Source organism: Tachypleus tridentatus, chromosome 6 (genome assembly GCF_004210375.1).
Source record: "Tachypleus tridentatus isolate NWPU-2018 chromosome 6, ASM421037v1, whole genome shotgun sequence".
Classification (NCBI taxonomy): Eukaryota; Metazoa; Arthropoda; class Merostomata; order Xiphosura; family Limulidae; genus Tachypleus; species Tachypleus tridentatus.
The window spans coordinates 134,952,572-134,971,617 of NC_134830.1; the positions used below are offsets into that span (position 1 = coordinate 134,952,572).

Sequence of the window (19,046 nt, forward strand, 5' to 3'; positions counted from 1 at the left end):
AGTTCACACGCCATAGTATTATGTATCTAATATCAGAGTTATCAACTATTCATTTTACACTACACTAATCATTTAGTGACAGTTTGTGGTAGAGATGACTAGATATTTCCTAGGTCCTAGAACGTCGGTAATTCATAGACATATCTTAAGTACAAATACGTTTGTAACACTTTTTTTGTTTGTGTATGTATACAACCGATACGTACACTTGCTACATTTCGTGAAGGTACACGTAGAAAATTAAATGTAGAATCAACTTCTCCAATAAGCGGCTGATCCCGCGTAGATTCAGTTAATTTTTTAAAAATAGTTGATACGTTTCAATTTCGTCAGTTTATGTTTGAAGAAGAATTATTAATAATTACTGATCAGTTGGGTCTTTGTGTGGTAAGCTTCCGTTGTACCCAGAAATACCATTTAACGACCAGAATATTATTAAAAGTAAACATTGCGAGAAAAAAAAAAAGTCACGTAAAGAACGATGTTTATAGGCACAGTATTAAACCTGATTATCTAATATAATTCACAGCCAACTGGTTTCAATAAATATATTACCATTATCAAGGCAAACCTTCACAGTGGAATTTTGCCCTCATGATGGTAACATATCTACCGAAACTTATTGGCTGTAAGTTACATTAAGCAATTTCTGTCACACTTGCTACTCTTAATTTGCTAATTAAAAAAAAAAAAAAATTATCAGGGTGTTATTTAAACTGATTTTAGGAGATCCTGTGTTTGACCTCATTTCTACATTAGCTTTCAAGAAGGTATATTTCTTTTCTCCTGAGAAATTCGTACCAGTTATGTGTTTTTGGTAATAGACGTCGAGAGAGAAGAAAACGAAAAGGTGTATTTGTATTAACACTTTTTAATGATGCTACATGTATTCTACAAACACACAGACACAAAAGCTATAAATACAACCTGTACATAGGGAAAATCTACTTATCAACGCCGTATTCAGGAACGAACACAAGAATTACGTTTCATTTAGTAATTGGGGAAACACGTACATGAGTACGAAGTCCACAAGTGTTTAACATTATAAGTTCCTTAAAACATTAGTTTGTTTTAACTCAACACCTTTCCGAGTTGTTATTTTTGGTCTGTTTTGTGCTAGTTTCGTTTATTCGTCTTTCGTTTATTTTCAATAAAAATAACAATGATAGTAGCGTACAGTCAACACGTAACGTTATATTTCACGTACACTTCCGTTATTTAACTGTAATTATAAAAGTTTGAAGAGACTTATCTTCAGTTTTTACAGACCATAATAATACACCTAAAATTCACTGGCGATGAAGAAAGTGCTAAACCTTTTGATCGAACTTCTTAAGAGAGCAACAACAAAAACACTTTATACATACACTCTGTATGAATTAAAGTCGACGGTATGTGGGGTTGAATTCAAACGTAAGTCAGGTAAAGAGGGAGTTAAAAGTCAAACGGATGTAAGCGTCGCAGCAAAACCCGTAAATTCATTAACCATTTGACAAATGAAGCTAATCTGTGGGGAGCAGAAGCAACTAAGTTAAATGTTAAAAAAAAAAGCGAAACGTTGCTGCATGAGGAAGCGAACTTGTATAAAACAGCTACAAGTTTTACCTGAGATATCTGAATAAGTAAAACGTGACTTCAGAACAATACACTACAAAACAATATATGAGAGTACTTGAGTTTAAATCAACGTGTATGAAGTTGGTAATATATTTATTCGTTGCTATGTAACCACTTCAATTGCAAGAGATTAAAATGTGAAAAAATAAATAAACATCGACTCCAACAGGTATGGAATCCTGGTCTTATTATGAATATACAGCTTATATCCCATTAGGTTGGCGTATTGGTTTCTAATGTACAGCGTGGCCCAAAATTTAGATCATTATATAAAGATGAGATTTCAAAGCCAGCCACGTGAAACGTATAATTTCCCCATGGGTCAAGAAACTCGAAATAACCCTAATTCCTCACACCCCTAAAGAAAATATTATATCCGTGGTTTAGTGAAATTCTGTTTAAGATAAAGACAAAAAATAACCTAAATATACATACAGTCATAGAACATCAAATCTAGAATCGTTATAAATGAAAAAGCGTTTTGATGCCTCGACGGAAATAAGACCGAAATTATGAAAAATTATTTGAATCATTTAGAGAAACACGTGCATTGGTTGTCCCTTACACTTGCATAACTTGCACTTGTATCCAACTGAGTTTACGAATAATGCATATTCTTTTGTCTCGTATAAACATCGAACAAAGCGTTTTGTTTTGTTTTAAATTTGATACGAATGAAAAATAGAAAGCTAGATCTTGACTGGATTAAGAGCTGCATTTACGAGTAAATAATTTCAGTTGTTTTTAAACACGTTCATATGTAGTCTTGTCACTCCCAATTGCACAATGCTTGTGGCGCCATCTCGTTGTGGACCTAAGAAAATTTCACGGCCTTCCTTAATTTTTAGTTTTTCAGACAAAAGGTTGAGGTACGATTATAAAATTTATCCTGCAACGTAAACGTTGTAGGTGTTACAATTTCCCAAGCTAAGAGGAACTAAACCGTTTTGCTTACAGAGAACAGTATGTAACATAAGCTTCGTGAACATGGAGACACACATACTTTCGTGCTGCGACAGATGGAGTGTTTGCATACTGTAACACTGTTGTGAGTTTACACTTCATCTTTTCACTCTGGACAGATGATGTGGGAGCTCATAGGATTGGACATTATATTTGGCACACAAGATTTAAAATATACACCTTTACTAGCAATACGACTTACTACGAGCTCTTTGATGATTGTTAGAAGAACCTTTCTTCGATATATATATATATATATGAAAAAATTTGTAAGCCTTATGAGAGGTTGTATATGAATGTATTAAAAAAAATCCTTCATTTGCATTTTAATTATAATTTCTGTTACTACTCCATCGAGCTTAATGGCAATGTAAAGCTCCCAATTTAACAAATTGACTTGACGAAAGGTACACCTTCATGCTATCATACGCCCTTATTTCCCACAGAGACTCCAACATATAAAAACACCTAGTTTCTAATCAAGATCACTGGTGTACAATTACCCACATATTTCTCTTCGGCTTTATAAATAAGTAACCTTTGGCTTTCCTGCCATTAATTTGACTCTTTCCACGAATTATCACATTCGTCTATCACGAACGAAACATCGATTTTGTAGCACTTTCCCCAGCACAGGTTTGATAACTAGAGACGGGGTTATCATCAGCCAACTCTGATGAGCACACTTTTCATACACATAAAGTTGTTTGTGTGTGGTACCAGAGACGGGGTTATCATCAGCCAACTCTGATGAGCACACTTTTCATACACATAAAGTTGTTTGTGTGTGGTCTGGCCATATACTCATACGGTTTTGCTTAGTAACACAGGCTTGATGGACTTGATAACATTCGTTTAGTAGATTTGAACTCGTGACACAAAATAAACGGATCTGATCTAGTAACACAAGGTAAGTAGATTTGACCTCGTAACACAAAATAAACGGATTTGATCTAGTAAAACAAGTTAAGTAAATCTGATTCGGCAGCATAAGCTAAGTGGATTTCACCTGGTAACACAAACTAAGTGTATTTAATCCGGTAACATAACTAAGTGGATTTGACCTGGAAACACAAGTTAAGTAGATTTGACCTACCAACACGTAATAATTTGAACAGGATTTCAGATGACAGCATTACCTTGTGACACAATATAAATAGATTTACCATATGAAATCATGCTGAGTAAAAGATGTCAGAAGAATCTAAACATTATCCAGATAATATACAAACAGATTTAGGAATGAAACTGTGGACGTAAGATTCAGGACACTAGTCAACCGGACAGTCGAAATGATCACACAATCTAAATAAGTATGAGATGATGACATAAACTAAGTGGATTTAAGATTAAATGAACTTTGGGTTTGTCACGAAGTTGAAACAAGTTTTGAGCTTATCTCCAAGGAAACGAGAGACAATAGTGTAGGGAAAAAAATAACTTAAAAACAAAACTACCGATGCAGTTCGTAAAATAAAATATGCATTTATGTTAATTACGTGAAATAACTGGTTTGATGATGCGCTTACAATTAGAACCAGTGCTTCATCAACGCACTTGATAATTTGGAGAATCCAAAACTGAGCTTACAAGTTACTTCAGTGACTGGTTCATCGTTATGTTGGTTTACTGGTATGTAGATCGTCTTTGCGGCTGATTTCTCCCATTTTATTTTCCATTCGTTAATCGATTCTTCTGTTAAACTCTGCATCAGGTGTTAACAGAGTTTCGCACCCTTAATGGGAAATACCGAATCACCTTCCTCGCCTTGTCCAACCACTTGGAGACACCCTTTGATAAACTTCTATCAGTTTTCGATCCAATGAGAAGAACCATAATAATTAAGCAAAAATTCAAGAGTTAGATGGCGTGAAAGCTACAGTTTTCATAACCATGTCCAACTTCAAGTCGGGACTGAATATTCTCCAACTATTCATTCCATTATGGCACGTGAAGCACGTCAAACAAAAAAAGGGGGGGAGGGCTAAAGAAATCCCCATTGGCTGAAAGCAATACACAAATTTGGTAAAACATTCAATGTAATGCACTGCATTAAGATTGAAACAGGAACTACAGTTCTATATTACAGGGATTACTGTTCTATATTACAGTGTCTTTGGTTGTTTTGTTTTGTCATACATAATGTTGCGGAGTTTATCTAGGTGTTTAAGACGGTCAGTAGTATTTAATGTGATTTTAGATTAGATGATTTATCCTAAGTGGAGCCATGAGATGAGACCCGAAGCTAATGAGTATTTTATTTTTTACTCTCTAAAGTTCAGTTTCAGTATTTTGAGAAATATATTGCTGACCTGGGGTCAGAAAAGACCGTTTTCATTTTGGGAATTAACTTGACATTTTTTTGTTTGTTATTATTTGTTATGTAGTCGAGTGAGAGACTCTACATGCAACTGTTCTTGTCTTCTCTGAAGCCCGTTCACCATGTTTTCAATGTTTTTTAGATCACTAGAGGTATTGGCTCCTCCCTCGGGACTACCAGCCTCAGAAATTGGTGACGTTGGTTGGCCCGATGAAGAAGACGCGATGTGAGAGATAGCCTCACCTAAAGATGTGGTAGCTAACGAAGGTACAGAATATGGGGCGAAGCGATGCTGTCGTAATCGATTGCCCAAGTCCAGTAGACCAGAATAGCCGTGCGTTAAAAGAGGATAAAGGTGAGACGATGACCCGGAGGTTAAGGAAGAAGTAGAGGGTAGTAAGAGCTGTGGGTACAAGGCTGGAGGGTACAGGAAGGGCAACAGGTGAGGGTGGGGTAGGCCTGCACCAATCGGAAAATTCTGCCTAACAGTATGAGATAATCTATCAGTGGAAACTGGGGGCGACTCCGAAGTCAAGCTAACAATGCTAAGGTTCGGACATTTTGGTGAAGAACTTGGCCGACTGGGAGACCCTCCACTTTCGTGCCTTACGACTTTCTCGAACGTGGGTTTAGAACTAGGACTAGTAGAAACTTGGTCAGGACTCTGGCTATAATAACCATTGAGAAAACTACGCTCTTCGGTATCTTCCGCTGTTTCTTTTTTGGAGCACTCGTCTGGAGTAGATGAAAGGAAAATAACCATTCAGTACACATCGTGAAGAAGACAAATATTTACATTCGTTTCTCTATACAACAACAACAATAATACTGGAATACTAAATTATTAATTATTTACAAGTAGTTAGATAATCTCGTGTATAAATTATTTACATGTAGTGAGATAGTCTCATATATTAATTATTTACAAAGAGTGAAATAACCTCATGCATTAATTATTTACAAGTTTTGAGATAATATCATGTATAAATTGTTTACAAGTTGTGAAATAATCACATCTATAAATTATTTACAAGTTGTGAGGTAATCTCATGTATTAATTATTTACATGTAGTGAGATAAACTCTTGTGCCTGACATTGTTTTTTTTTCTTACGTGTAACTTCTATTGACTGTGATGTATTATGATGTGCATATATATATATATATATACACACACACAAATATTGTTTGTTTAGGTGTGAAGATGCACAATGCGTTGTCTGCATTATGACAATCTAGGATTCAAACTTCGGATTTTAGCGTTATATGATCTCAAACTTACAGCTTCAGGGGTGACCATACTAATGTTACTTTATATAATTCTATGAGGTATATAAACAGTGTAAAACAACTGTACAACTCCTTTAGTAATTAAAGATAAAATCAAAGTGTATTAACAGATATTAATTTTCGATCGAAACATTTTTTTCGCTTGTAAGTAAAAAGAAAACTATAATTTATGGATGCTGAAGTCAGTTTGCGACATACATAAAATAAGGAGAGTTAATATATCGGCAGTATAAGTAAAAATGTATCATAAGATTATTTTTGTCTTAAAAATGACAATAAAAATCTTCCTTGGACATAAAAACTGTCTTGCCTTCTTTCGTTTGACTTTCCGAAACTGTTATCACTGGCTTTAAGTCTGCAGCGCCACCTACATCAAGTCGTTCATCTTCATCACTGGAGTCATCTATTGGTTCAGTGTCTAGATTGTGATCTGGACTATCCCTGTTCTGGTTGGTAGCGCCCCCTTGTGTGGCCTCCAAAGCATGCATCTGGGAAGACTGGGAACCTAATAACATGGTGTGGCGTCTAGGATTTGGAGAGACACAAATAAATGTCTTCAAATCTATTGGTTCACACACACTAATGTGAAATGTTTCACTTCGTATGAATGATATTACACAAGATGCTACTTACAAAACCAAAGGGAACAAAAACAATTCAATCATAAAACTTAAAATAAACACGTGGATGACTACGTCATTACATGATTTATCAAGCTCATTACATCAACAACGTACGACAGTCACAGAGGGCGTTGATTGAAATAATGCAAAATATTAAAATAATAAAATTTCTGAATAAATAAAACCAATCTGGCCAGATCGTTAAGTCTGATAAAAACTGAATGTTAAAGTGTACCAGACTGATCAGGTCACCAAGGTTACGGGGAAACAGAAACGACAAGTACGTTGTCTATCTCTCCCCCCCCCACATAAGCAAAATACATATAAAGCTGACTAGACTTGGCAGCCTTGACATGCTTCATGAAAGAAATATCTAGAGAAGAAATCCACAATCACTATAACCTAAACACGTGATAATATCTTTTTAAAATTATGTATTCTGAAATGTTCGTTCTTGTCACAAACAGGGATGATGATCACGTCTGTATTGAAGGTACTCAATGTCATTATGAAGCAAAACGTTTCTTTTAAGAATGGTATGCTTATCATCATTACATTAACACTTTTAAAGACGTGCCTTAAAAAAAAAAAAGTGGTTTTCGGTAATAGTTTATATACAGAGGGAGTACTGTTACTCCAATGCACTTATTACTCACACGCATGTGACCGACACGAAAGCACAGAAAATCAAAAGTAAAATAGGAATTTCAACAAAAGTGTTGTTAGGTGTTTTATGTAAAATAGACAGAACAAACACATTTCACAATATCCATTATGTAAGGTCAGGTCTCCTTCCGTACTACAATACAACCTTGACCTTACTGTTTTCCTTTCACGTTATAACAAGGAAAAGGGGGGAAGTCTCGTGATCCACTAAACTTTACTAGCAGATCGATACAGATCAATTAATACGTGAGTTTACTAGCTTTACTGTCAAAAGATATAACGAAGCAGCAACATCTTCAACTTAACTACAGAAAACTAAAATAAGAAGCGAAAAACAAACATTCGCAAAGGTCTGTATAAACGTTTGTTTAAGGAACGGTAAAATACATAAAAACTAAAGAACGGTAAAATAATAAAAACTATCTGGTTTGGACACATGTATACTTACTTCTTCTCTCTCTTTCCGGCCCCTGCATCACGAAATCCTTTTGCAAACGGATTATTATCGATTTTGAGCTGGGTGATCTATTACCGGTTTAAAAAACAACAACAACTTTAATCGTTTAGAATAATAAAGCAGCATAGATAATCTAAACGTTTATATAAAAAACAACCGTTTATTCATGAGATAAAGATAAACACTTTTAAATACAAATCACGTACTGAGTAAATAATAGGTAATAATAACCACTGTTAACACTGGATAAATACTATATAATACCAAGAATTACCAACTTTGAATGAATAATATATAATGTCAAGTATTATCAACACTGAATAAATAACACATACAGGCCTAGACAAATATTTTTCAGATCTAGGAGCTAGATCCGATATAGAAATATAATGGAATATAATATATGTAGCTGTGATATGAGGCATATGGTTTAACACTAAAAAAACAAAGGGTTTATTATTAAACTTTATTATATAACACAAATCGAAGTTAAACTTCACTATGTGCAATTATTAAAATAGTAGACTAGATAACTATATCTCAGGTGAATGAATGAAAGTACAATAAACATAGCCACTGGGATATCGATAGGCTTAGCAAGTTGTTTCTCTTTTCTTTTTTTTTTTAATTTCGCTACTCGAGAGCTATCTGCGCTAGCCGTCCCTAATTTTGCAGTGTAAGACTATAGGGAAGGCAGCTAGTCATCACCACCCACCGTCAACACTTGGGCTACTCTTTTACCAACGAATAGTGGGATTGAGAGTCACATTATAACGCCCCCACGGCTGAAAGGGCGAGCATGTTTGGTGTGACGGGGATCCGAACCCGCGACCCTCAGATTACGAGTCGAACGTCTTAACCCACCTGGCCATGCCAAGCCACAGCAGGTTGTTTCAGAATAGGTTTATTATATTCATCACTGCAACATTGTACAACGATAAGCATGGACCTTTTGGTGTGCAAACTTAAATTCACTACTGTTTATGCCGGGAAGTGGGGACTATATTTTTTTACTCTCACAACAATGAGTACATGCCAACAATCACATAATATCAATAACCACTTGATAGCATTGCCTGAACTAACTGCCTTTAGTCCCGTATGAGTCTGAACACGTTGGTTCGTTGAATTGAAAGAAAGAAGAAAACCAAAATGGTGCAAAATTAGTAACGTATTGTGCAACCGCAACGCTTCATTCTCGACAAAACGAAAAACAACGCGAAAATAGTTCCGGACTTCCAAGAGTCCAGAACTATTCTAGACTCAAGTGCTATTTAACAAATACCCACGCACGAATAAAATAGAAGTGAATATTAAGCGCCAGGTTGAAACTTTTAATCGCCATGGAGACGAGGATTTGTCGGGGCCTGATACATATTACAAAGTAATATGAACACTGAACCTCACTTTCAATTTTATTCGCTCTTGTTTATTTTTAGTATTGAAATAAATGGAACAAAAATATACAGTGTTTAGGATATTCGATTCGCATTCAGCGGGCCACGGGTTCGAATCCCGTCACTAAATATATTCGAACTTTCGGCTGTGGGGGAGCTCTAATGTGACGCCCACTATTCAATGGTAAAGAGCAGTCCAAAAGCTGGCGGTGGGCGATGTTATCCAGCTGCCTTACCTGTACGTAGTCTATAAAATCTTCAGAATTGTGACCTCGAAAGCTAGTAACTTAATGACCTCACGACGCTTTCTTAAACAGTCATAACATTACGTCTTCAACACCGGGTAGTACTAGTTCGAAGTGTCACAACACGAACATCGTTACGTTTCATGTTGTTTTATACCCTGATTTTTACACTCAGTACTTTTAAATAGAAGCACTTCGAGTGTGAAACGGTAAATGCCAACTGTTAGGACTGCAAACTCGGTGTTATAACAAGTTATTCTGTTTAGCTATTCCACTGAAGTTAATAAGGGGAGAAACGTAAAAGTACAAGTAACACTGATGCCATCTCGAGTTTTTGATTAGCAGTTTATTTCGCGTGTTTCGTGAAGGGAAATAAGATGTGACATTTGTTGTTAAACAATAAGTTATATAATGAACTATCTGCGCTCTAACTACAGCGAGTTTCGAAACCCGAATTTAAAGGTTATAAGCCTTCAGACTTTCTACTGAGCCACTGGGGGCTATTTACATCCTTTGGCTTTTTCTTTTCTTTCCTGTCTTTATTACTGTTACAATGGGCCTGTACCTTTTCTTCAAGAATACCCGTATGATAACTTGTACCGTTTTACGAAAAAGAGGGACGTAGATTGTCAGGTTAACTTTACACAACTGTAGATTCTAGTTAGTTGTCTCGAGCTATTTAAGTTTTACGTGTTTAATGATGGTGGTTTGTTTTAGGAGAAAAAAATGCTGGTTTGTAATTCCGTTTTAAGAACAAAAACATGCTAGTTTATTTAAGGTCGTTTAAGAAACAAAACATATTTTTGGTGTTTTTTTAAGGTCGTTTTAAGAACAAAAACATGCTGGTTTGTTTAAAGTCGTTCCTTAAACGACCTCAAACGTGTTGCTGGACCAAAGCAAGATTTTCCCATCTGTCCAACTCTGAGATCACTGTGTTCAATTACTTCAAGCGAATTGCTTTCTTCTAACGCTTTTGTTTCAGAGCAAAGCCACATATGTTGCTGTCTTTTGTGTCAACCGCGGACAATCAAACCCGAGTTCAGCTGGTCACTTCTAATAACAGACACAAAACATGTTAATTTCTCATTCTTAAGATGCTGTCTCAATGTATTAGAAATTGAGTTGATTACGAATTTTTTTATTACAGAATTACTTGCTTAACGTCTCATTTCCCATCTTAAAAACTGTCATTTTGTGTTCTGTCGATCTCATAAAAGGTTAACATTATGAGTTCGGTTCCTGTTTCTGAGAGAAAAAAACACTTCAATACTGACTTACAGTTTAGTCTTTCTTACCCGGCGTCGCCTCGGAAAGCTTGAGGGCTTAAAACGCAAAACATCGTGTTTCGATACCTGCGATAAATCCAACGCTGCAAACTCATTGAGTAGTTTTGTTTAATAACAACAGAAAGAAACACAACAAACTCTTAACGTCTTTCCTAGTGTAAAACATTAACAGAAACCAATGCACGTGAAGTCATTTTTATAAAACATTTATAAATGACAGCAGTTTACTAAGCCACCATCTTGTTTCGTCATATCTAAGCGTGTATGGTAAGTGCATGGATTCGCTTCAAGGTGGTGCCATTCTGAACTTCAGGAGACCCTCACAAGATGGCGTTTATAAGTAAGACCACTTCTGAATATTTATGGTTAAAAAAATTTAAAACAAAAATGGGTGATTATTTATTAGCATGCTCTTCTACAGGGGTAAACATTTGGCTGTTGACCTAAAAATAAACTAACATAAATTTACACGGGATGTTGTCCACAAGGATTAAAATCCAACAGACAAAAACAGATCACGTTTTTTCGGTTGGAAGAACATAATGTTCGTCATAGAAGGTGCAGAGAAGCGTGCAAATTCTTATCAGAGGGATGATGCGAAAAGTGAAGAGGGGAATATGTGTGTGTGTCTACACTGCTAGCAAGTACTAACTAACCCAGCTAGTTTGTAATCACCCTGGTAACGTTATGTGTACTGCTCGACGTGGGGACACGAAGCTGGGGAGCTGAATTTGCACATGCACCACACGTTCTGATATGTAAACCTTCGCGGAATATTTGAAGGGCACCCAAGTGTGAGAGATGGTTGCGTCCGGGTGCCATCGTGAGTAAAATGCTTGGAAAATTAGTTGTGTCATAATTAACAACGCCTATTTAAAAAAAAATAAAAAAAAAGAAGGATAAACTGGTTTATTTAATATATTTTTAAAGCCCGTACCGCGACACAATATTAACAAGCCTTTCCTCTTACCACCACAAAAGTATCTGGTACTTTAAAATTATCTGCTGCTTTCTTCCTTATTTTAAAGTGACTCAACTCAACAGACGTTCGCTAATAATAACTAAAGCAGTTTCAACTTAGATGCGACATCTTGTGGCGTTTTAACTGTAAACCTAAGAGACGTTATTGAAAATAAATTTAGGATATTTCTATGCACGTGAATGAGCCACGACTTTAATGATTAGCTTTATACACCCATATTTCCGATTATTCTATTTAATCTACCAAAGAACTATCACTTGGATACAATGGTATATCGATAAGTTGTTAGACTCACTGGGCAAGAGACATACGTGATCAATGATTAATTACCTCAGAGGTTTTGATTCAGTCATGCAGTATATCTGGTGTGTACTGGAAGACCTACGAGTATATTTTATAGTCTCCGTTTTAATCATACAGTATATCTGGTGTGTACTGGAAGACCTACGAGTATATTTTATATTCTCTGTTTCAATCACACGATACATTTGGTGCGTACTGGAAGACTTACAATTATATTTTGTAGTTTATATCTCAATGATACAGTATATTTGCTGTGTACTGGCAGACCTTCACGTATATTTCCTAGTCTCTGTTTCAATCATACAATATGTTTGGTGCGTACTGGAAGACCTACGCGTATATTTTATAATCTCTGTTTCAATCATATAGTATATTTGGTGTGTATTGGAAGACCTAACAGGATATTTTATAGACTGTGTTTCAATCATACAGTATATTTATTGTCTACTGGAAGACCTAATGTATATTTTATAGTCTCTGTTTCAATCATACAGTGTATTTGGTGCGTACTGAAAACCTAATGCATATTTTAGAGACTATGTTTCAATCATACAATATATTTGGTGAGTACTGGAAGACCTACTTGTAAATTTTTTAGCATCTGTCTCAAGCATACAGAATATTTTGTAAACTCTGTTTCAATCAAACAGTATAAGTGGTGCGTACTGGAAGACCTAATGTGTATTTTGTAGTCTCTGTTTCAATCATACAGTATAATATACAGTGTGTACTGGAAGACCTATGTGTATACTATACAGTCTCTATTTCAACGATACAGTATATTTGGTGTGTACTGGAAGACCTACTTGTAATTTTTTTAGCATCTGTCTCAAGCATCCAGAATATTTCAAAGACTTTGTTTCTATCATACATTATATCTGGTGTGTCCTGGAAGACCTACATACACATTTTATTGTCTCTTTTTCAATCATACCATATATATGGAGTGTACTGGAAGACCTAAGTGTATATTTTATAGTCTCTGTTTCAATCATACACACAATTTGGTATGTACGGGAACACCTACGCATATGATCTCTGTTTCAATTTAGGCCCGACATGACCAAGTGTGTTACGAAGTCCGACTCGTAATCCGAGGGTCGCGGGTTCGAATCCAGGTCGCACCAAACACGTTTGCCCTTTCAGCCATGGGGGCGTTATAAAGTGACGGTCAATCCCACTATTCGTTGGTCTAAACAGTATTCCAAGAGTTGGCGGTGGGCGGTGGTGACTAGCTGCCTTCCTTCTAGTCTTACATTGCTAAAGTAGGGACGGGAAAACCTACAATTGTATTTTATATTCTCTGTTTGAATCATACAGTGTATTCGGTGTGTACTAGAAGACCTGCATGTATATTTTATAGTTTATATTTCAATCATACAATACACTTGGTGTGTACTGGATCACCTACGCGTATATTTTATAGTCTCCATTTCAATCACCCCCCGCTAGTACAGCGGTATGTCTACGGATTTACAACGCTAAAATCAGGGGTTTGCTTCCCCTCGGCGGGCTCAGCAGATAGCCAGATGTGGCTTTGCTATAAGAAAACACACACCATTTCAATCATGTAGTATATTTGGCATGTACTGCAAAATCTATGGGTATATTTTACAGTCTCTCCTTTAAGTACACAGTGTATATGGTGTGTACTGGAAGACCTACTTGTATAATTTATAGTCTATGTTCCAATGATAAAATATATTTGGTGTGTAGGGAAAGACCTACATGCATATTTTATAATCTCCGTTTTAATCATACAGCATATTTGATGTGTACCGGATAAACTGGAAGCATATTTTACAGCCTATGTTTCAATCATACGATACATTTCCTGTGTACTGGAAAACCTACGCGAATATTTCCTAGTCTCTGTTTCAATCATACAGTATGTTTGGTGCGTATTGGAAGACCTACTTGTATATTTTATAACATCTGTTTCAATCATACAGTCCCCCGCTGGTACAACGGTAAGTCTATGGACTTACAACGCTAAAAGTAGGAGTTCGATTCCCCTCGGAGGACTCAGCAGATAGCCCAAAGTGGCTTTGCTATATGAAAACACACACTCTCAATCATACAGTATGAGCCCCCCCCCCCAGTGGCACGGTGGTATGTCTGTGGATTTACACACTAAAAACCGGGTTTTGATACCGGTGGGCAGAGCACATTGTGTAGCTTTGTGCTTAATTCTAAACAAACAAACTAACATACAGTATATGTGGTGTGTACTGGAAGACCTATGGGTATATTTTATAGTATCTGCTTGAATCATACAGTATATTTTGATATGTACTGGAAGACCTACGTGTATATTTTATAGTCTCTGATTCAATCCTACATTACACTTGGTGTGTACTGGAAGACTTACGCGTCTGTTTTGTGGTCTCTGTTTCAATGATACAGTATAGTTGTTGTGTACTAGAAAATCTATGGGCATATTCTGTAGTCTCTGTTTGTATGATACAGAATATTTGTTGCGTACTGGAAGACCTACCTGCATATTTTAGTCTTTATTTCAATCGTACAATATATTTAGTGAAAACTGGAAGACGTACATGTCTATTTTGTAGTCTGTGTTTCAATCATACAATCTATTTAGTGTGTACTGGAAGACCTACGCGTATATTTTATAGTCTCTGTTTGAATCACACAGTGTATTTAGTGTGTACTGGAAGACCTACATGTATACTTCATAGTCTGTGTTTGAATAATACTGTCTATATTTGTGTGTAACGGACACGGTTAAATGAGTCCGAAAGGGTTTGTTTTGAATTTCGCACAAAGCTACTCGAGGGCTATCTGTGCTAGCCGTCCCTAATTTAGCAGTGTAAGACTAGAGGGAAGGCAGCTAGTCATCACCACCTACCGCCAACTCTTGGGCTTCTCTTTTACAAACGAATAGTGGGATTGACCGTCACATTATAACGCCCCCACGGCTAAAGGGGCGAGCATGTTTGGCGCGACGGGGATGCGAACCAGCGACCCTCAGATTACGAGTCGCACGCCTTAACACGCTTGGCCATGCCGGGCCATGAGAACGAAAGGTATCGTAAGAAATACGTTTAAAGGAAGACAAACCACAGAACAGTCTATGTACGTCAGAACACTACATCACTCAGCGCTGGGGTACTTTTTGGACCACTAAGTAAAGCCGAGTCTCTAAGACTGGATAAAAAAAGTTGAGATGTTACTAGGCAACAAAACACGTACCATTCAGGAGGCTCGTAGACATATTAATATGCAGTGCAACATGCAATATTCGAAAGGCCTAGAGAGATGTTGCTACACAACACAAGTGCTTACTATTCAGGAGTTCTGAGAACATGTTGCTCGCCGGAAAACACTCGAATATTACAGCAATTGAGTTACTGGGTCAGGATAAGGGAACTGACAAACACGGAAATGTTTATGAGGGAATAGGACTTACTCAGTTATTCCAAGAAAACTGTTTTTGACTTATGGAGGTAACTTATGAGCTCCTGAAGATAACGAACTGTATATTTGAGAATAATGAATTATTAAAATTGAGAAAACTTAAATATAAATAATGTACGAATTCTACGGGTTATAGGAACTGTTGTTGATTCCAGAATATGGTGAAGTGTTGTTTACTGCAGACAGTATGAGAAAGTCCAGTTTTTGGAAGATTATGCCATCAAGTTTCAGACCTACTGAAGATGGACAAGTTTCCCTTATTTAATGCTGAGTAATGCCCCCTGAAATCTTTCAACTTGAACTATAATTAATAACCTGTCTTTCTACAAATTGGACTTTTCCCTAAACATCTTGTGAGGGCCTACATTTTCTACTATTCAGAATAGTTTATGCCACGTAAATGAGCCGTTTGTAACCCACGAAACGTGTTATGAAATACGTTTCTATCGACTGTATTTTTAACGTCAAACTTGAGGAACTTCCTAGTTTCCGTTTTACTCACTAAAATAGATGATCGTGATGTAGTTGTGGTTACATGTCCTAATAGTCAAAGTTCATGAATTGGGTATTTTTAACAGGCACTTTGGAATGTACAAAACGTTTCTTGGGGATCAATAGGGCCTTTAATGAATAAACACTGTCTAGCAATCAATAAAGACGTTAAAAATATTCAACGATATTACACAATAACAAGTGAGGTACTGTTTGTTATGTATTACAAAATCTTAAGTCATATAAATAATAAGAAAATGTCTGACACACAAAGATACTAACATAATATATATAATTCATCAATGAACTTTAGTTTCCATTTATTTCAACTGGCCAAAATTATCTGACTGAGTATAAAAAGACTAAATAAACATAAAACAATGAAAAAACTGCTGTCAATATATTATAGGGAGAGTCAGAGATTCATACTAGAAGCTCGTGTCTGTCGTGTTCCAATGTCTGTGTTTAATCCATTTTCTCTCGTGTTTTCCGTATCTGTAAAACTGCTTCCTTCGAGAGCGGTGACCGTCTAGGTGGGCGATCATTTCTTTGGTTAGGCAGCTAAGTCACTGCGCATGTCCAGGTAATATCTCGAACGAGCCGTGCTGATAAGACTGTGTGCTTGTTCCTTATCTTGTTGGCATTTTAAACTGCGCGTGCAATTCGCAGCAGACGTTCATTCTTACCTCCTTCCTGCGTGACTCGCTTAGCCGGGCGGGAATACCGTGTTAATTAAGCCTTCTATCTGAGGATAGATTGGGGACAAATACACCCTGATCTACAAGTACCTTACTGTGATAATGTCGTCTTCGTCTAAGTATCATTACACAAGGGTTGACAGGCCTAGTTACGCCTAATATCTACGGATGGATTGGAAACAAATATACCCTGATCTGCATGTACTCCACTGTGATAATGTCGTTTTCGTCTAAGTATCACTATACAAGGATTGACAGGCTTAGTTAAGCCTAATATCGTATCGTTCCCCTATCTGGTTCAGATGTAATGCTCGAAACTTGTCTTTGAGTGAAAGAATAAGGCTTGGTAAAACAATACTTTAGTACACGTGTTTTAAATATTGTGTAACAACAGAGAGAGATTGGAAAAATCTGAATGTGGAAAAATAATTAATAGATGTTGTTGGAACATGAAAATCCAGACAGGTTTGACATGATAACTATTATGTATAAAGAATACACAGAGGAAATATTCCAACATTAATTCAATATCCAGCTTCTAATTTTTTACAAACATTTTACTAAATTGTTAATGCACCACATTGCTGGTGGGTCCGTGACCCTCGTGATCATCGAACTCCCACAAACATAAATACCACCAATTCTGCTATTAATCACATTAACTGCTTTTTGGAGCCCTCGGATATCTTACACAGAAAATGACGGATTTCACGCCTATTTTTCGGTTGTACTAGGGAAAAGAAAAACCCAAACTTATTCAATATGTGAACCCCACCAGTAGCGAATGATATAAAAGGAGGTCGCTAATTTGAGGGTTAATCGATAAAGAGTCGCGAGATCCTTTAAGTGACTGCTAAATTCAAGTGGAACTACTCAAGGGCTATCACGTGATAAACTAGTGCTGAGCAGTGGTTCTGAAACATTTCGAGCTAAGGTATCAATTTTCGTTAAAACCTTTTTTTTTTTTCTTTTTTAAATATAGACTTGATCTGTTAAACAACAAAACCCTGTAGCAAAATTAACACTTACCCATTAAGGCGAAGGATTTTATTGTTGTTTGCTACAACTGAAGAACAGGTAATGAGATTTTTGTCAATTTCAAGGAAAAAAGAACACTGAGAACGAGCTTATTACGAATGTTATAATCGTTACGTTATTTTTTTTCTCGTACCATCGACATTAGTGCAACGAGTCACCAGCTATTCTAAAAGGTCGAGCATGTTTGGTGACTGAATTCGAACCTGCGACTCTCAGGTTGCGAGTCGAAGACCCTAAGATCCACCAGACCATGCCATCCTTTGTTGTCTGTAGTGTTTCTGAATTACTAATGATGGGTATATTACTATATTATGTTGTCTTTCGTCTTATATACATGTAATTCGTTAAGTGACCGGACATGAATCAGCTGAAAGTCTGAGGTGTTATAATTCGAAGATTCAGGGTTCGATGCCTGATTTAAGCTAAGCGCAGATAGCCCGTTGCGGAACAATTAAATAGAGACGGACATGAGCTTTGACGAACTGCCCTGTTCAAGAAGTCCAGTGGACTCGTATTATTCCAATTATACTACTGTCCTCGTATTTCACATGTTTTGTTCGATACACAACGACGAGACTTGCACGTGACTAAAACCAATGAAAATACTATGTTTATGATTCGAACAACAACTCAACCAATTAAAATAAAGCAACCAGATAAATCTCATCCAGCCACACGACACAATCGTGAGAGAAATGTATTTACACGTAAACTAAGTAAATCCTATCCTGGAAATTACTGTAGCGACAATATTCGACTTCCAGGTTCACTACAATGTTTGCGAAGGCGAAAAATTACAAGAACAGAAACCCATATGGGATAATGGTGATATGAGATCAGTTTTAGTCAGAACAAGATGTGGATTAGTTGGTCCTATGGTGGAGTTCTAGATTTCGAAGCTGGATTTGAATGTAGGTGTTTTCTCATGGTGAAGCCCCATCGGGCTGTCTGCTTTATCCACTTTGAATTTAGCATTGTAAATCCAAAGGCTTGCCGCTATCTCACCGGATAACCTCCCAGAAGTTGGAATCCGTGCGACACCACAAAATATTTCCCGCAATTTAACCCTTAAACGGCATCAATTGATGCAGCTGTCTACAAGATTCCCGCTGTTTAAGGGTTAAGCTGTGGGAACGTCGTAAGAGAAAGTCGATCCGTCAGCGTGGATCTTGGGTGCTACAGAGTGATCGCTCTTCCTCTAGCCGGTAGCTCCAAAATTAAGGAGATAG

The 19,046-nt window shown here is 36.7% G+C and overlaps 1 protein-coding gene across 1 annotated transcript in view; it reads right to left on the reverse strand.

Annotated features, from left to right (window-relative positions):
- Window positions 1-851: 851 nt before the first annotated feature.
- Window positions 852-19,046, reverse strand: part of LOC143253735 (uncharacterized) — a 68,020-nt gene continuing 49,825 nt past the window's right edge. The window contains exons 4-6 of the mRNA XM_076508041.1: window positions 7,930-8,006; window positions 6,503-6,717; window positions 852-5,638 (exon numbers count right to left, since the gene is read on the reverse strand). Of these exons, the coding sequence (XP_076364156.1) occupies window positions 4,956-5,638; window positions 6,503-6,717; window positions 7,930-8,006 (975 nt within the window). The 3' untranslated portion in view covers window positions 852-4,955. The remainder of the gene's footprint in view (window positions 5,639-6,502; window positions 6,718-7,929; window positions 8,007-19,046) is intronic.